The sequence below is a fragment of the Phycodurus eques genome, chromosome 1 (assembly GCF_024500275.1).
Source record: "Phycodurus eques isolate BA_2022a chromosome 1, UOR_Pequ_1.1, whole genome shotgun sequence".
Lineage (NCBI taxonomy): Eukaryota > Metazoa > Chordata > Actinopteri > Syngnathiformes > Syngnathidae > Phycodurus > Phycodurus eques.
In genome coordinates this window covers 25,004,694-25,022,191 of record NC_084525.1, presented here as the reverse complement: position 1 = coordinate 25,022,191, position 17,498 = coordinate 25,004,694, and the positions used below count along the sequence as shown (strand labels likewise).

At 38.2% G+C, this 17,498-nt stretch overlaps 1 protein-coding gene and 1 long non-coding RNA gene across 3 annotated transcripts; one reads left to right on the top strand and one right to left on the bottom strand.

Annotated features, from left to right (window-relative positions):
- Positions 1 to 1,707: 1,707 nt before the first annotated feature.
- On the bottom strand, positions 1,708 to 6,745 carry LOC133411631 (uncharacterized). Of its 2 annotated transcripts, none has more exons than XR_009769688.1 (3): positions 6,679 to 6,745; positions 4,485 to 5,219; positions 1,708 to 3,964 (listed from the first exon to the last, which is right to left on the bottom strand). It is a non-coding gene; the product is annotated as an uncharacterized LOC133411631 (long non-coding RNA). The 2 variants fall into 2 exon arrangements; XR_009769686.1 differs by having other exon boundaries at positions 6,458 to 6,734.
- On the top strand, positions 3,848 to 11,087 carry prok1 (prokineticin 1). The gene is made up of 3 exons (XM_061694123.1): positions 3,848 to 3,925; positions 9,573 to 9,698; positions 10,965 to 11,087. The coding sequence occupies exons 1-3, from the start codon at positions 3,848 to 3,850 to the stop codon at positions 11,085 to 11,087; spliced, it is 327 nt and encodes a 108-aa protein (XP_061550107.1).
- The last annotated feature ends 6,411 nt before the right edge of the window (positions 11,088 to 17,498 follow it).

Sequence of the window (17,498 nt, the reverse complement as noted above, 5' to 3'; positions counted from 1 at the left end):
TGTATTCTGTTTTTATTTATGTTTAACACAATGTCCCAACTTCATTGGAATTGGGGTTGTAGGTGTCTGAGGTATTTTTGGTGCATTGCACACATATATTAGAAGCCCATTTTATGCATAGTGTACTGAGTAAAGTGTGTTCTATGGAGCACTTTATATTGTATAAGCTATAGATTTGTGTTTTTTGTCATTCTAAACGTATTGTTACAAATCTGTATCCAGTAGCTACGGTTAGCAGACATGGAGAGGTCTTCTTGACAGTGCCTGTGATCCTGCCTGGTCTCTTTTGGGCTTTTTCCAGTTGCTGTCATGGCTGGGGGGAACCTCTTGTGCACACCTGGCCTGCATTGCCAATCATTTTTTTCTGCTTAACTAGTGTAGTTACTATTTTACCCTTATTGTGCTCCTTTTGTTACTTATTCTGTTCGGCATCTGTTCCCTGTTGCGTTCCGTCCATCTGCTGTGTGGATTTTTAGTTTTCAGAGTTCTTCCGGATTGATACTTTTTCTCGTTTTATTTTCGTCTTCCACGTTGTTGTTGTTCACCAGTTGGTACTCCCTTGGTTAAATAAGTTTTGTGTTGACGCTCAACCTTGGTTGTGCTTTCATTTTAATATGATCCATCACATATTGTAACTAGAATACATTTGCATTTAATCTTTAGGATCTTTGTTTTAAAACATTTGAGTAAATTTTTAAACTTTTACATGCAATACATTTTTATAAAATTTTTGTTTCTTTATTTAAACAGTGTTAATGTTCAAACAACCCATAATGTTACAGTGGCTTACAATAATATTAAATATAGTACTTTATTTTAAAAAAACTGCAGCCTTATCGTATTTTAATGTTGGTCTTGACACTGGTCTTTTTTTTTTTTTTTTTTGCTTGTTTGTTTTGTTTTGTTTTGTTTTGTAGAGGATTGCGTATGTTGATGGATTTTGAGGAAAGGTCAGCCTCAAGACAGGCGGGCCTCAGAGGCGCTGCTGACGGGGCACAAATGACTCGATTTGATTATGAGGCTGCCGGTACATGAAAGGAATCCATCAGCGGCACTGCGGCAGGCAGCTCCCATCCTAATAATGCTCACTAAACCTATACGCTAAATCAAAACCTGACACACACACACATACTTGTTCATGTGTACTATAAGGACACACACACACACTTCATCGATGACATAGAATTGTTTTGCTGCACGTGGCCACGTCCCTATCACACTAAATCAGACAAACGAGTCAAATCCCAAATGAAGATTTGACCCATAAATTGTCGGAATGCAGCCTTTCCCTATCGCCTGCTAAGAAAATGGTGCGCCATTGATTCCAATCATACATTTCATGATTTTTATTCTAAAAATATATTTTTGCAGTAACACAAATGAGACCTGCGTAAAATGTTGATCACTTAAGGAACAAATTTCGCTGAACATTTTACAGTCAAATTATTTAATCTATTTATTTTTTAATAAAAATAAACAATATCATTATTTTTGTAAAACAGTTCCATTTGCACAGATTTCAGCAGACACTGCACTGCATAAGGATTTACTGTCACATGATTTGATCTATTTCTCATTTCAAATAAAAGCAGTTAAATTAAAATAGTGTTATTTTAATTTCAGAATAGAATAGCTGCTGAACATTTTACAGAGAACATTTTTTAATTGTAAAATAAAAATATAAAAAAATCTGAAATTTACAGTCAACAAAATAACAGATTACACGACATAATTTATGGTAAATATTTAACAATACATTCAAGAGAACAAAGAAAATAATGTTATAAAAAATAGAAATTGGGCATATTTTAGCAGAAATGAACACTGCTTTATACAAATTTTAAAAGAAAATTAACAAAAGATTAATAACAAAAATACAGTATATAATGCATGTTTTGCAGATTTTAGCTACATTTTACCGTAAATAATTTTAATGAAACAGACAAAATAAATGAAAGTATGAAATTCAGCAAATTACTAATATAAAGGAACAATGTTGCAGATTTTAGCACAGATATTGAACATCTCCCAGTCCGATAGAGTACATGCGCAAGCAACTTCCGCATTGGGCCAAATATGACAAAGCACTTCCTTTTCGGCTCGGGTAACAAGCGGAGCCCTATGGCAGGAGAATGTGACAAAGCACCCTTAAGAACTTTAAACATCTACCTTGTATTTTGTTTCACACAAGATGTCTTGTAAAGAAATTAATATTCTAGCAAGTGCGAGTTCAAACCATCATGTCATCAGCCCCTCGATATCGTAGTTTGGCTGCACACACAGTAAGTCCACTAACCTGTTTTCTGGGTTTGGTCGTGTGACATTCCACACAAGACGAATTTTTTTTTCTTTCATTGCGGATTTTTTTTTCTTTCATTGTTGAATATTACTGAATTTAATATATACTGTGGCACACGTACAGTACAGTGTACAGTAATGAGATGATAGTTTTTCATTGTTCTCACAGACCACCAATACGTTTTCCCGGCCCTTTTCTGCTCTGAGTGTGTGATTCATCAGGGATGCTTGGACATGGCATCATACAGTAAATAGAATAAGTCTAAACGCCTCTATTCAAATTGTGATTAAAAAAAATTAGACCAAGATAAATAATTTCAAAACTTTTTTACTTGTTATTGTGATCTATAAGCTACAGTATAACTCTATTGAAATAAAAATGAAATCTTTTCGGAAAGGGAAGTCAAAAATAAACAATGTTGTTGCACAAGTAGTGCACATCCTCTTTTAACCGGGATGTTGCTGTGTTCACAATTAACCAATCAAATTGAAACTGAAGTTAACAACATGTTAAATGGGACCTATTACATAGCTGCCAACATTTAAAGTGCTATTGGTTATCCCCAATTGTTTTGCTTTGTAGCAGAAGCCTCAAGGTTTGTGCTAACATTGCTTTTTTGAACAGTTCATAATTCATTCCACCTTGTCTAAGGCCTAAGAAAAACAGCCCCAAAGTACATTGCTGCCACCACCATGCTTCACAGTATGGTGTTCTTTTGGTGATGAGCAGTGTTGTGATTGCATCTAACATATCTTTGGGAATTATGACCAAAACGTTCAACCTTGGTTTCGTTGGACCACAACATTTCCCAAACGTATGTGGGAAAATGTATTATGGAAACAAACGCCAAGCGTTTAGTCCATAAAAGAACAGCATACCAACAGTGAATCATGCTTTGGGCCAGCTGGGAATTGGGGCCTTAGCCAAGGTGGAAGGAATTATGAACAGTCGAAAATAGCAGTGTTAGCACAAAACCTTTTTGCTTCTGATAGAGACCAAAACATAAATAAAAATAAAAATCACTGAAAGACCAACTAGAACATCTGACCTTTATTTGGGGTTAATCAGAGACACTTTAAACGACATCCCAGTTATACCGTAAGAGGGTGTGCATACTTATGCAACCACATGATCTCAATTCTTTATTTTGAGCTGTGCAGGTTAGCTCACGATAATGGTGGGATAAGTTTTGAAGTGACTTATATTGGTCTGATTGTTTTACTTTACAAAAGCCTGGCCTTTGAACAGGGGTTTGTAGACTTTTCTATCTTCTGTTATGTTGAGCTTTTTCATATATTTTTTTCCAATTTTCTATTAACAGATATGTGGAAAAACTCACGCAAGAGCCAAAGATATCCATCCATCAGCGTGTGGATTCGTGCCATTGGCGGGGAGCATCTGATGAGGCGGCTCTGGCGTGGCGTGGGGTCCCTCACACATGGAGTGGGCGGGCGGGAAGTGAGGTGAGGTGAGGGAACCCGAGTGGATAAAGACAGGAGACAGGAGACAGGAGAGGAGCTCCAGTGACTGCTGGATCCGTTGTCCGTCATGAGCTTCTTCCAAGCGGTGCTGCTGTCCTTTCTTCTCGTGTCTGTGAGCTGGTCCAGAGCAGCGGTCATCACAGGAGTGAGTTCTGATTAAAATATGTATTTATACATGCAGCACCTGAAACATTTAAGAGACCACTGCAAAATTATCACTTATTCTGACTTTACTATTTACAAATGTATTGTATGTTTGAGGAAAAATGAACATTTTTGTTTCCTTCTATAAACTACTGACAATATAACACCACATTTTCCAAATAGAAATATTGTCACTTTAGTGCATTTATTTGCAGGAAATGAAAAACGGTGAAAATACAAAAAAAAGCTCAAGTTTTTATTTTTTTGGTTCCTTTTTTTCCAGACCTATATATATATATATATATATATATATATATATATATATATATATATATATATATATATGCTCAGGACTTGTTCGATTTTACTACCCTTTCAATTTACCATAGTCTGTAATTATGGGGTATTATTTTAGGTTTTTTGCTTAATGCTGAGCACAAGCCAGTACAAACTATAGGCCGGTCCAAAGCCTGGATAAATGCAGAGGGTTGCGTGAGGAAGGGCATCCGGCTTAAAACTTTGCCAAACAAATATGAGCATTCATCTAAAGAATTCCATACCGGATCGGTCGTGGCTCGGGTTAACAACGTCCGCCCGTCCGTTAAACTGCAGGGTGCCGGTGGAAATTCCGCTACTGTGGGTCGAAGTCGAAGAAGAAGAAGAGTTGGAAAGCGGGTTCTTAGGCAGAAAGAGAAGAGGAAAGCACAGAGCCTAGAATTGGATGTGGGGACTTTGAATGTTGGGACTATGACAGGAAAATCTCAGGTGTTGGTTGACATGATGATTAGGAGAACGGTTGATATATTGTGTGTACAGGAGAGCAGGTGGAAAGGCAGTAAGGCTAGAAGTTTAGGGGCAGGCTTTAAATTATTTTACCATGGTATAGATGGGAAGAGAAATGGAGTCTGGGTTATTTTAAAAGAAGAGTTGGCTAAGAATGTCTTGGAGGTGAAAAGAGTATCAGACCAAGTGATGAGGCTGAAACTTGAAATTGATGGTGTTATGTATAATGTGATTAGTGGCTATGCCCCACAGGTTAGGATGTGACCTAGAGGTGAAAGAGAAATTCTGGAAGGATTTAGACGAAGTAGTTCTGAGCATCCCAGACAGAGAAAGAGTCGTGATTGGTGCAGATTGTAATGGACATGTTGGTGAAGGAAATAGGGGTGATGAAGAAGTGATGGGTAAGTACGGCATCTAGGAAAGGAACTTCAGATGGTGGTAGACTTTGCAAAAAGGATGCAAATGGCTGTAGTGAACACTTTCTTCCAGAAGAGGCAGCAACATAGGGTGACCTACAAGAGCGGAGGTAGAAGCACGTCGGTGGATTACATTTTGTGCAGACGATGTAATCTGAAGGAAGTAAACTATATTCATAATGAATAATGTGTCCTGTCGATGAAAAAGCATAGCTTGTGACCAGAATGTATACAAGGTAGATCCCTTGCTCGGTACGTTCAAAAATGAATGGAGCTGGGAGCTTCCTTGCTAATATCCACCCTTTCCCTTTAATTCTCGCCTGCATCCTCTCTCTTTAACAACCTCCTTCTTCCTTAACTCTTAATCTGTGATCAAGTACAATATATTGTATATACAGCATCAAACGCCTATACAGGCTCGCTGTTCAGGACGTCCATATGTACAATCACTATTTGAGATGGACATCTTGTTTCATCTGCGTAGCCTACCCTTCCCGCGATGCAGGAGCCAATCATGTTGAAGCGGGGTCGGGCCTTGCCGAGAAAGGCCGTGGGATTTCTAAGAATGTCTGTGAAATGGCCCCTCCCTTTCCGGGTTTCCGCAATTGTAATTTGTTTCGTCTTTTTGTAAAAGTGTTTCCGCTTTTGTTTTTGTGTTTCCTGAAATGTTAGTGTTTCGTGTTTTGTTTTTGTGTTTTATGAAATGTTCAAGTGTTTCACAATTTGTTATATTGTTTCGCACTTCCAGGCCACCGTAGGTAGTTGCTAACTCCACTTCTTCAAATCTAAATTGTGTCATTCATTTGCCCAATTGAAGCCCAGTAAGGCATTAAATGCATCTTTCTGAAAGTAAAATTTTACATGAGATTGTGCCCATGTCCAAAAATTTATAAAGTATGTCATCTGGTAGAAATAATCAAAAACTAATATTGAACTAGATGGAAATCTATTTTACCCAAATTGTATGATTCAATCCAGTAAATAAAAATGATTTTTTTTTTTAAATAATCATTTTTATGGGTTCCACTTTGCCAGAAGTGGCCATGATAGAGTCAAAAGGTACTATTTGATATTAACAGTATATTATTATGTTTAAAGAACTACAGTTAGAAATGACACAATCAGACAAATATCTCCCCCCTTAGAAAGTTTCATGACATTTGCATTAGCACATGTGTATATTGTGTATATAGTATAGAAAAACAATTAACTCAATAAACGTTAAATAAACATCAAATGAATAAATCAATAAACACCATTTAAAATATCTAATAGTACAACTAGTTGTCAAGGAATGTACACTGATGTTGTGTACATTGTACAATGTCACTTACATCTTTGCTTCTCTAGCAGTTCCGTAAACAAATATTTGTGGCTGATCTAATAGCATTGCTGCTGTTACTTTAATCCTCATTAATTTTTCACTCTCGTCGCACAAAAAGTCAGGAAACGCATTTTGTGAGGGTGCGGCTCCGACCCACGTTGCGAGACGAGTGCACGAGCCAACGGGACAAGAGTGCGGCTCTCGTGGAGTGAGGTCTCACTAACAACGTACATTTTCACTGCGCGAGCTGGCATCAGTCGCACGTGCAACTGCCCACTCTCCGTTTATTGAACACAGCTCACAAGTGAACAGCGTAACAGTGACCGTCGCCGCTTTATCACGTCATCCACGCGCCCCACACGCCAGGCATGACTAACCGCTTTACGCGCAATCCAGCTGTTACGCTCATGTAACAGTTGGATGAAGTGTGGGTTGATTGGTTATGCCTGGAGAGTGAGCCACAAGGATGATGTAATAGAATAGCGACTGTTGTTGTGTTATTGTCTTGGAGGGAACATTAGTGTCGCAACAGACCTAACTGAATTCCCTACACATCAAAATAATGATATAAACAATAGAATGTTATATTGTACAGTAGTGCCATGTTGATAAAGTTCAGAACCAATTTTTGGGTGTGACCTCATCACAAATTTGCGATGTAAGAGGAATCCCAAGGAAACAAACGATTTCTAGGAATCGAATAACTGGGAAGTGCTTCTTAAAAACAACCGGTTTTCCATTCCATAGATCTAAATGATTGACATGTCTCCTGGGCAATGATGCTTCTAGCAGTAACTGAAAAGTCAGCCATTGGGAGAATGGATATAATCGCTGTTTAGAGTTAGGTTCTCTTTATTTTGGTTGTATCTAGACTTAAGTGAATGCCTTTTTAGTTTTTTTCTTTTTGCAACAAATGTGGAAGAAAGCCATACTAACCATTACTAATTACTAATTACACTGGGTACATCTGTCTAATAACAGACACTCCTGGTTTCATTTTGATCGGCAGGCAACTGTATGGGCTGTGCTGCATTGCTGCCAAATTGTCGATATTGTTGTTGTTGATATTGCAGCCACCCTGCAAATCATGTTTATCCACTATTATTTATTTGATCTGCTTCAGCGCAATAAAAGTCGAACCCAAACTCATGCGCTGTGTACAAATGCAATAGATGCAAAAAGCACAGTCACATGTCTTGATCTACTGAGTGAAAAGAGATTACACGTGACAGCGTGGGGACCACATCCTCCTCCGATATCCTGGCTGGAATTGATAGCCACTTGTAAATAGATCAGGGCGATGAAATTGTACAAAATGTGTGTGGGCGCATGGAAGTCCAAATCCAATTCAACCAAAGTAGCTCACATCACAGGTCATGCAGAGCAGTGAGTCTCAACTGTTCTCATTTTCCTATTGTCGCAACCCAGTTTTATCAATATTTTAAAATAACCTTTTCAAATATATGTATATTGTGTTTTTATTTCTTTGTATTCCATGATCAAAGTGCCTTTCAGAGCACCTTATAAATGTGGGGAGGAGAAGTGGCAGTAAAATAGGCCAAAATCCTCATGTCAGGAGGGTAAGGCACAAAATGCGTACTTGGTGTGGTTTAACCAAATATGAGAGTAGAAATAAGTCCTAAATCGAGACTTAAACATTTCTACCGGAGTAGCCGCTGTTATCAGGGAGGGCGTTCCAGAGTAAGGGAGGCTGAATACAGAATGCTGTGGAATTTGCTCACTTTTTTTTGCCTCCTTATAATAATTGTCCCAAATTGTGAACTACATACAGATCTTATCAAAATGTATCAATAGTCTGTCTGTCATAGATAGATGATTAATCTTTAATCAGGGTTCCAGTGAAAAGGGAAAGTGTATTTTTCTATTTTTATTTGCTACATTGCAAGTACTTGCAAGTGTAAATCTCGCACCTGTGCCAAAGCACCCTCTGACCGCTGTACAACTTCTGTTCCTTATGTTTTGTATTTATGATCATTCTTATGCTGTTTTACTCGTTCACTGTTTCGAGATTCCCCCATGACTCTTCAAAGACCAATGCGTTATCAACAGACACAGCAGCTACCCACACATGCAACAATACACACGGGCATACAACTAACTAGGCTTTACACAAGCAAGATATTTGGGGCCGACCAGCTAGTTTAAAAAAACGACCAGCGATCCGATCACAAGATGGAGCAATGTGTCTATTTAAATGACTTGAACATTTACTGTATATACTTGTGTACTGTATACCGAGTATCCTCAAAAGTATTTTCTATTCAGGTCATGTATTCTAATCAGTTGTCTCAAACCAACATGACAGAAATAAGAGCATGATTCAACATCACGCTGGCATGTTTACGTACAACCGTTAGTGCTGGCACTAGCTTGCTAGGCTACATAACGTTTTGTTGCCTGCTTGCGAGCCATATCGTATTAAAAGTACGTAAACATACCTCAAGCAATCCCTGAATGAATGTCCTCTCCCGAGCAGAAGTGACCACCAGCACACGTTTCTCCCCATTTTGTTCCAATAATTCACGACGTGATCCATTGGTGTTGTCGTCGCCATGGTAACAAGTGTATCCGATCGCGTTTGAGTTGACAAGATAAAGCCCAGTGATCGTAAAAGACGGGATGCGGTGGTATCAGAATACAAGATTTTATTGCAGTGTCTGATATAGTGCGATCGTGAAAGACCAAATTTGTCGTGTAGTCTGATCCACGCATTACGTGTTGTCTGTCCCACACCGCCGACATATTTTTTTAAAAATAACTTTATTGGTGGTTAGATATTTACAGTACTACGTCAAAAGACACGCGACAAGGCTAAAAATAAACTAGCTTTTTGATTCAAATACACTGTACACGATGGCGACGCGGAGTAAATGTCTTTTGCGGAGCCAATCAATGATATCATTGACCGATCGGTGAATTGACATTAAAGCCCTTCAGCTTAAAATGCTAATTACAGACCGATACCGATCAAGCTGATCAGATCGGTGTAAACTCTAATTGTAACCCATAAAAAGCATTGCTTCAAAATCTACAATATAGCAGGGCACAAAAGTTGAACCGCTAGGGTAGTCGCATCAGTGAGCGAATGTGCTGTCCCCCTGCAGGCTTGCGAACGAGACATGCAGTGTGGCTCGGGTTTGTGCTGTGCCGTCAGTCTCTGGCTGAGGGGTTTGAGGATGTGCGTCCCGAGGGGCACGGAAGGGGACCAGTGCCACCCGCTGAGCCACAAGGTGGGCCACGCACGTTTACGTCATAAACAGTATTTATTGTATTTCTCACTGTACAGCATTTAGCTATTATGCTGCACACAAATGGAATAAGTTGCCAACAGAAGTGACATCAGTCCCAAGTGTGAATGTTTTTAAATCCAAAGTGTGAATGTTTTTAAATCCAGGTTGAAAAGTCTTCTTTTTGTTTCTCATGCTTTTTAGAGCATTTCCACTTTTAAATAATACTTCTTGCACTTTTTAGAGCATTTCCACTTTTAAATAATATTTCTTGCACTGTACACGTTTTTAATTGTACTTTTATTGTGTTTCTTTGTTTTAAATGTTTATAAGATTTTTTTTTCTTTGTTTTTAAATGCTTTTAATCAAAGCACATGGAGTTACCTTGTGTATGAAATGCGCTTTATCCTCACAAGGGTCCCGGGCGTGCTGGAGCCTATCCCAGCTATCTTCGGGCGAGAGGCGGGGTACACCCTGAACTGGTTGCCAGCCAATCGCAGGGCACATACAAACAAACAACCATTCGTTCTCACATTCACACCTACGGGCAATTTAGAGTTTCCAATTAACATACCATGCATGTTTTTGGGATGTGGGAGGAAACCAGAGTACCTGGAGAAATATATATTTTTTTCCTTTTTTTTCTTTTCGGCGGTTTATTAAATAAATTGTTTTCACATTTTTTAATACAAAGAAAATAAATAAATACGTTTATTTTTTATGGGTTAAAGTGACCCACAACTTAACAGCAACATCATTTTTTTTAACAAAGACATTTTTTTATATAAATGTATTTTTAATAAGTAAAGACAAAAATGTGTCCAACAGAAAAAGTTGAATAATTTTGTAATATTTTATGGGTTAATTTGACCTCCAACATAACAGGAGTGAGTGCATACATACAGTACGTATAGACTGTATGTACATTTTTATGATTGGTATGTATTATTTTGTACTATTTCATCTATTAGTTTACTCTGTTTTATTTCATTTAACTGAAGAATATGTGCATTCTTATTTCATTATTTATTATATTTAATTATTTATAATTTGTTATGATTATTTGTTTAAAGTGAAGTCAATTCAAAAAGTAAAGCCAGCAGACAAATTTGAATGATTTTATTTTTGATTATTATTTCTTGGGTCAATTTATGAGCTGTTGCTAGGAGCAGAAGTTATCGATATCATCATCATCACTGAGCTCATCAAGGCGGGTAAGACGGCGTGTAAGGAGCCTCCTACTCATCCTGACATCTCACCCACATCCAGGTTCCCTACCCTGGCAAAAGGCAGCACCACACGTGCCCCTGCCTCCCCCACTTGGTGTGCACCCGCTACGCTGGAAGCAAATACAGATGCACCGACGACTACAAAAACATTGACTTTCAATAAAGGGCCAGCCGGGGTCACGTTCAAGACTTGTGGAGATGACAAACACATCGTAGTGGCTCGGTAGCCGAAGTACTGGTCCGCTTGTCTGTCCATTGTCAAACTCAAGTGCTATGTCAGTTGCACAACAATGCGCTTTGTCTTGATTGTCGTCATGTACACGCCATAGGGAGGCGTGGGGATCGTATTGAAACGAGCTACGTGAGAGACGCCAAGCACTTTCAAGCTTTTTGTGAACCATTCATGTATTTGTATTTGTTGTACTGTACTGTATGTTGTTAATTTATCACGGGGCTTTACAATAAAAGATATAATGACACACTTCAAATCAGTCTTTGTTTTGCGACTACTTTCCTATTACATTCATTGGAAAGCAGGCCTACACAAGTGTGGCGACTGGTGTTGAGTAACTAGCCTCGTTAACTAAGCTTACTAGTGCCACAATAGTAGTTGTAGTGACTTACGGGTTTAATTCGTTCCGTGTCCACTCTTGCAACTCAAAACACTCATATATCAAATTATATTTCCCGATTGAAAGCAATGGAAATGGCATTCATCTGTTCCAGCACCCCATAAAACCCCAAAATGTTTTGTAATGTTTTTTTAACATCATCAATCATTTAAAAAAAAAAACAGCCCTCAACAGTATTCTGTGTTTTAAAAAACATACAGTGATAACATAATTTAATAGCATTTGAAGCATTAAACCGTTTGTGCATCACGATAATTCAATGGGCATTCTGCTGCTCATTCTGGTGTGCATGCACTGAAGTGAAAATGTGGAATTATCCCTGAAATCCAGGTATGGTTGACATATGCCCATGAGTAGGAGACAGAGCTCCCTTCTGCTGCTGCTGCTACGATCCGAAGACTCAAGCACACACGACCAGCACTTGAATAAAATGCTCGAGTTGACAAAAAGTCCTTTTAAGGCTTGATTATAGCCAACCTGAATTTAAAAGTTAGTGGCTGGCAAACAATGGCAGCTCCAAATTGAGCTTGAAATCGTATTCCTAGTAGTTTCATATAGAATGAATTGGACTCTCTTAAAAACATCGGTTTGTGAATGTAGCATTTTTTTCACCAAATCCATTGTTAACATAAATTGCACGACAGTTGTTAAAAATACATATATTTGCAATGAAATGAAAGGGAAAAGTGTTTAAAAGTAAAAACTTGATGAAGTGATCATGCATTCATATGATTTTTCACACTGTCCTCGATATTGAAATGTCAAATAATGAATGCGCAACATACAAAAAGTTTTATTTGTTCTGTATAGTTATGCTTAGGCAAAATGTAAAAAACTGTAGCTGTGGTAAAAGTGATTCCTAAATATAGTTTAAATATTAAATAGTTCTTTCTTTTCCTTGTCATATCAAATATAATGTTGAAAATAAGTTTAAAATGAGCTTTTTTTGGGGCATGATTCTGTTTTTTTTTTTCTTGTAATTGTTATAACATTCTTTTTTTTTATCACAGACATCTTAAATAGTAGTAATTGTGTGTTGATGTTCTGATGTTTTTGTTCTGGTCAGAACCTGAGCTGCAGCATTCTGAATGAGCTGCAACTGATTAATGCTCTTTTGTGGGAGTCCAGTCAGAAGACCATTACAATAGTCAAGACTACTTGAGATAAAAGCATGGATGAGCTAGCTGGTCTGCTTGGCACATGCAACCCTTCACTCTGGCTATGTTCTTTAGCTGATAGAAGGCTTTTTTAGTGATATGACTGCTGAAAGTCAGATTGGAATCCATCAGCACACCAAGGTTTCGGGCTTGGTCTTTGGTTTTTAACGAGTGACTCCAGGTATTTACCAACAGCAATCCTCTTTTCTTTACGGCCAGAAACAATTACGTCGGTTTTGTTGAGCTTTGATTGAAGAAAGTTTGGGTTCATCCAGTTATGTATTTGTTTTAGAGAGTGACACAACACATCAGTTTAACTGTAGTAATCTGGAGACACTGCTAGATATAACTGTCATATGCATAGCTATGATAGTCATCATTAAGGTTCTGAAGAATTTGACCCAAGGGTAATCTATACTATATATATATATATATATATATATATATATAGGCTGAACAAAAAGTTGAGGAAAATCCTCTCTTTCTCTTCTACTTTTCATTTTTCTTTTACCTTGTTACTCATATTATCAGAAAAATACATTCATATCAAAGTTTTTATTTCTTTGTTATAAAGTTTGTTCTTAACTAGTTAGCACAGCAGCTAATGCAACTAGCATGTACTCTCAAGCCAAAACACAAAAACATTAGTATTGATTTGTAACTCTGTTATTGGAATTAAAGTAATACCCACTTAAATTAATATTCAAATAAAATTAAGCTGGCAGGACGGTGGACGACTGATTGGCACATCTGCCTCACAGTTCTGAGGACCGGGGTTCAAATCCGGCCCCGCCTGCGTGGACTTTGCATGTTCTCCCCGTGCCTGCGTGAGTTTTCTCCGGGTACTCCGATTTCCTCCCACATTCCTAAGAACATGCATGATAGGTTAATTGAAGACTCTAAATTGCCCATTGGTCTCAATGTGAGTGAGAATGATTGTTTGTTTGGATGTGCCCTGCGATTGGCGAGCGACCAGTTCAGGGTGTAGTCCGCATTTCACCCGAAGTCAGCTGGGATAGGCTCCAGCACCCCGTGACCCTAACCAGGATAAGCGGTGTTGACAATGGATGGATGGATGTTTTTTAGATGCCTGAGTAGTATTGCGGCAAACACAGCAAAATTTGTGATATGAAAAATAAAATATCTCATAAAACGTACACTGTTGATGGTTGAGCTGAGTGAATAGAATTGTGATGGTTTACTTCCTGTTTTTCTTGAAAACATAAAAAATAAGAAATCAAATATGTTAGTGCTTTAATTGTACTCCAATTCTGATATAATGTTGTCCATGACAAATGAATGTGACACCCCTGCTCTATTTCAGTATATTCATTTTCTTATAGAGGAGGACCTCTCTAATGCTCTGAACATTGGCACTTATTCCATACTTCTGGACTGAAATACGATACATGCAGAAAAAAAATCCCACAAAATAGACTTGGTTGTTATTTTAGGCTTGTTTTCTCAGAATCAGAATCCTCTTTATTTACCAAGTATGTCAAAAACACACAAGGAATCTGTCTCCGTTAGTTAGTTTCTGATGGCATATTTATTTTTCAGCCAGATTTTGGCCCGCCCACATTTAGGTTGAACCCTCCGTGAGCCTGCTGATGTCAGCAACATTTCTAAACTAGTACTTTCTGTCGTGTCGTTGTCACCTATATTGAAAGTCTGGACGTTTTTTGTTTTGTTTTATACAGTAAGTGAAAATAGTGAGGTTAGATACATTTGAGTGGACTTGTCTTGTTAAAATCGATCACTGTAATGCTTAGTTGCAGAAGGAAGGCAACAAGTGTGTACAGATTCATCACTGCAGTTTTGTCAGGTCATTGTTTTATTTATTGAATCACTCATGGCTCTAAGACCATTTAAAAAAAAAAGAGTTTGGGAAGATAATGTAACACAGAGGTTTCCTTTTAAAGGCTTTGTGTACGGTCACTTACGGTGGCCGAGACAGGTCACGACAATTGACAAATGCCACAACAAATACAACAACACAACACAGCGACATTAAGGTGCAACAGAAGTGACCGCGGGACTCCCTCAGACTGCATATTTTGTCTGGGTTACCGGGGACTCCTATTGCCAAAAGACCAAGGGGCTTCCCTTTATCTTTAATAAGGAAAAATCTATTTCAAGATTATGCTAGTGTAATGAAATTAAAATTGTGATTAGAACGAAGTAACTTACTCTACCCATGTCACCTCAAGTTAAAGAACCCCATTTCAAAACCTTAACGGTATCTAGCCTTTCTAAGACATAGATTCTACATCTTTTGGTGGCACTTAAACAAAAATGTTGTGGGAAGCAGTTCAACAATGGATATTTGAAAAAGACAACCAATTACCCAAACTGGAATACACAGACATTAAATATGGACTAATAATATGAAATAAAAAATGGGTAATGACATAAAACACTGTGATTATTATTGCTAAACGATTCCTCCATAGATGCAATTTCAAGAAATCTTTTTAGTTTATATGAAAGAAGAACTTAAAGAAAACAACAACATTGAAATTGGGCAAAGCCAAACTAGCCTTGACTGTGTACAATGATATGAAATGTTTTGTTTGCTGATTAGCCCGCTGACTTTTATTTTAGTGATGTTTATTTTTATTCTTGATTATCTTCTTATCCAAAATCTTCTGTACATGTTTTATGTATGCTCAGTTTTTAAATGTTGATAGTGTATTTTCTTTCGGAATGTTTCTTGAATTGTGATGCTAGACTTTGATGAATAAAGTTGAGGAGAAAAAAAATGAGGCGGAAAGTTGCGCAGGTTTTAATGAACGAAGTTGGAAAAGTAAGTGAAAGTAAGATATTATTTTGCAGTTGTGATCAATGTCAGGTTCGTTCATTAAAACTTGTGCAACCTCCCGACTTAGTCACTTGGTCCATCGGCAATAGGGGGCCCCAGTGACCCGGACAAATTATGCAGTCAGAGGGAGTCGCGTGGTCACTTCCGTTGTACATTAATGCTGCTGTGTTGTGGGCTAATGTCGTTGTAATTTGTGGCGTTTGCGGTTGTTGTGACCTGTCACGGCCACCGCAGTCGGTCGGTGGCGTTGCATGACAGCGGCCGACTTGGATGGGCGCCGTGTTCATCCCACTTTAATCAACGACAGTGTAATCAATTTTTAAGGACATGTTTAGGAAATTCAATTACCGATTTCATTTTGGACATGTGAGCATTTCACCCAAGAGTGATTATATGAGAAACTACTGCCAATTTGCAGAACAGTACATCCCTTTGTCCACACCGGCTATGCAACAAATTTGGTCCTCAGCTCCATCGTTGACAACTTTGGCCATGAAAAAGGGGCATTCCCAGGGCAATTAGTTACATCACCAATTGCTCCAAACGGATTGATATTATTGAAAATGACTGCCAGTTTCTTTTTCTTGAGCAAAAAAAAAAAAAAACACACACACAAAAAGAACTCGCAAAAAAGGTCATATGGACACTGTAGCTCCTTCAAATATTCAGTATAACTGTCATCTTCAAAGGTCAATTTTGTATGTGTGAAAATTCACTTTGGTTCTTGCCATTGACAATTTGTTTTTGTAATATGCTGATGACAATACTAATACTGTTGTGATGCTGCTCTTCTGACTGCAAGACCTTCGTTGAGGTCCATCCAATGAAATGCACAACATAAATGGCTGCCTTTGCGCTTCAGCGAACCGACACATAGAGATGAGTCATGACGTGGATTTTACCCCCCACCGCCCCACGCTTTCTGAGCACACCGCAAATACAAGTGCACTTCTCTGACGTCAACAGCTCCCAAATGAAAGCGAGCTAGTGTGTCAACGTTGGCCCCAAACCTGTAAAACGCCAATAAAAAATGCACAATAAATAAACCGTGCTTGTGGTTTCACAGTTTCTGTGTGTGTGTGTGTGTGTGTGCATGTGCGTGTGTGTGTGTGTGTGTGTGTTTAAGTCAGTGGCTTTCTCTCATTCAGCTGCTCGTTTCTACGGTCAGGTGCTCCCATCAGCAGCAAAAACTATCGTTTCACACGAATAGCAAAAATCTGCAGGTATTAAACATATCCCGAACTCTGATTCCAAAACACATTAATGTCATTTTAAACTCATCTTACATTACTTGAAAATAAATGGCTTACAGATGAGTTGATTTATTTATTTATTTTTTAAGTTAAAAAAAAAAAAAAAAAAAAAAGCAGCATGAGTACGAGGGAGCTGGCGTGTACGTCACCACTTCGCAACCTCATTTACACTGAACCCCCATTTTTGGGGCAAAATATTCCAGAGCCACTCACGAAATAGGGAGGTTTTGTCTCCATTTATATTTCTGGGGCGTTTTCGGCCAACAGTAACCGTTTCTTGTCTCAATTAAAGAGATTGAACCATACAATAAATATAATACAATCTGTATAAAGTATCTTGCCTGGAAAAAAAATCTTTAAAAAATCCAGACTTTTTTTCCATGTTATAGAAACCTGCAAAAAAGGTGAATTTGCAAATGCCAAACTGCAAAAATGCAGGGAGCCATGCATGGCCTTAAAATCACATGCCCATGTAGTCAAAGAAATCATCCTCATAGCTACAGTATGTGTGCCATACCAACCACAAGCAAGTATAGTCAAAACAATCCCTCTCAAAGCAATGTGGAACATCACCACACCTGTGTCATTAGAATAATTACCTTCATAGCTACAGTATGTGTGGCATAACAATCACACACTCGTGTTGTAAAAATAATCGCTCTCAAAGCTACGCGTGGCATAATAATCACACACCCTTGCGCTCTAAAGAAT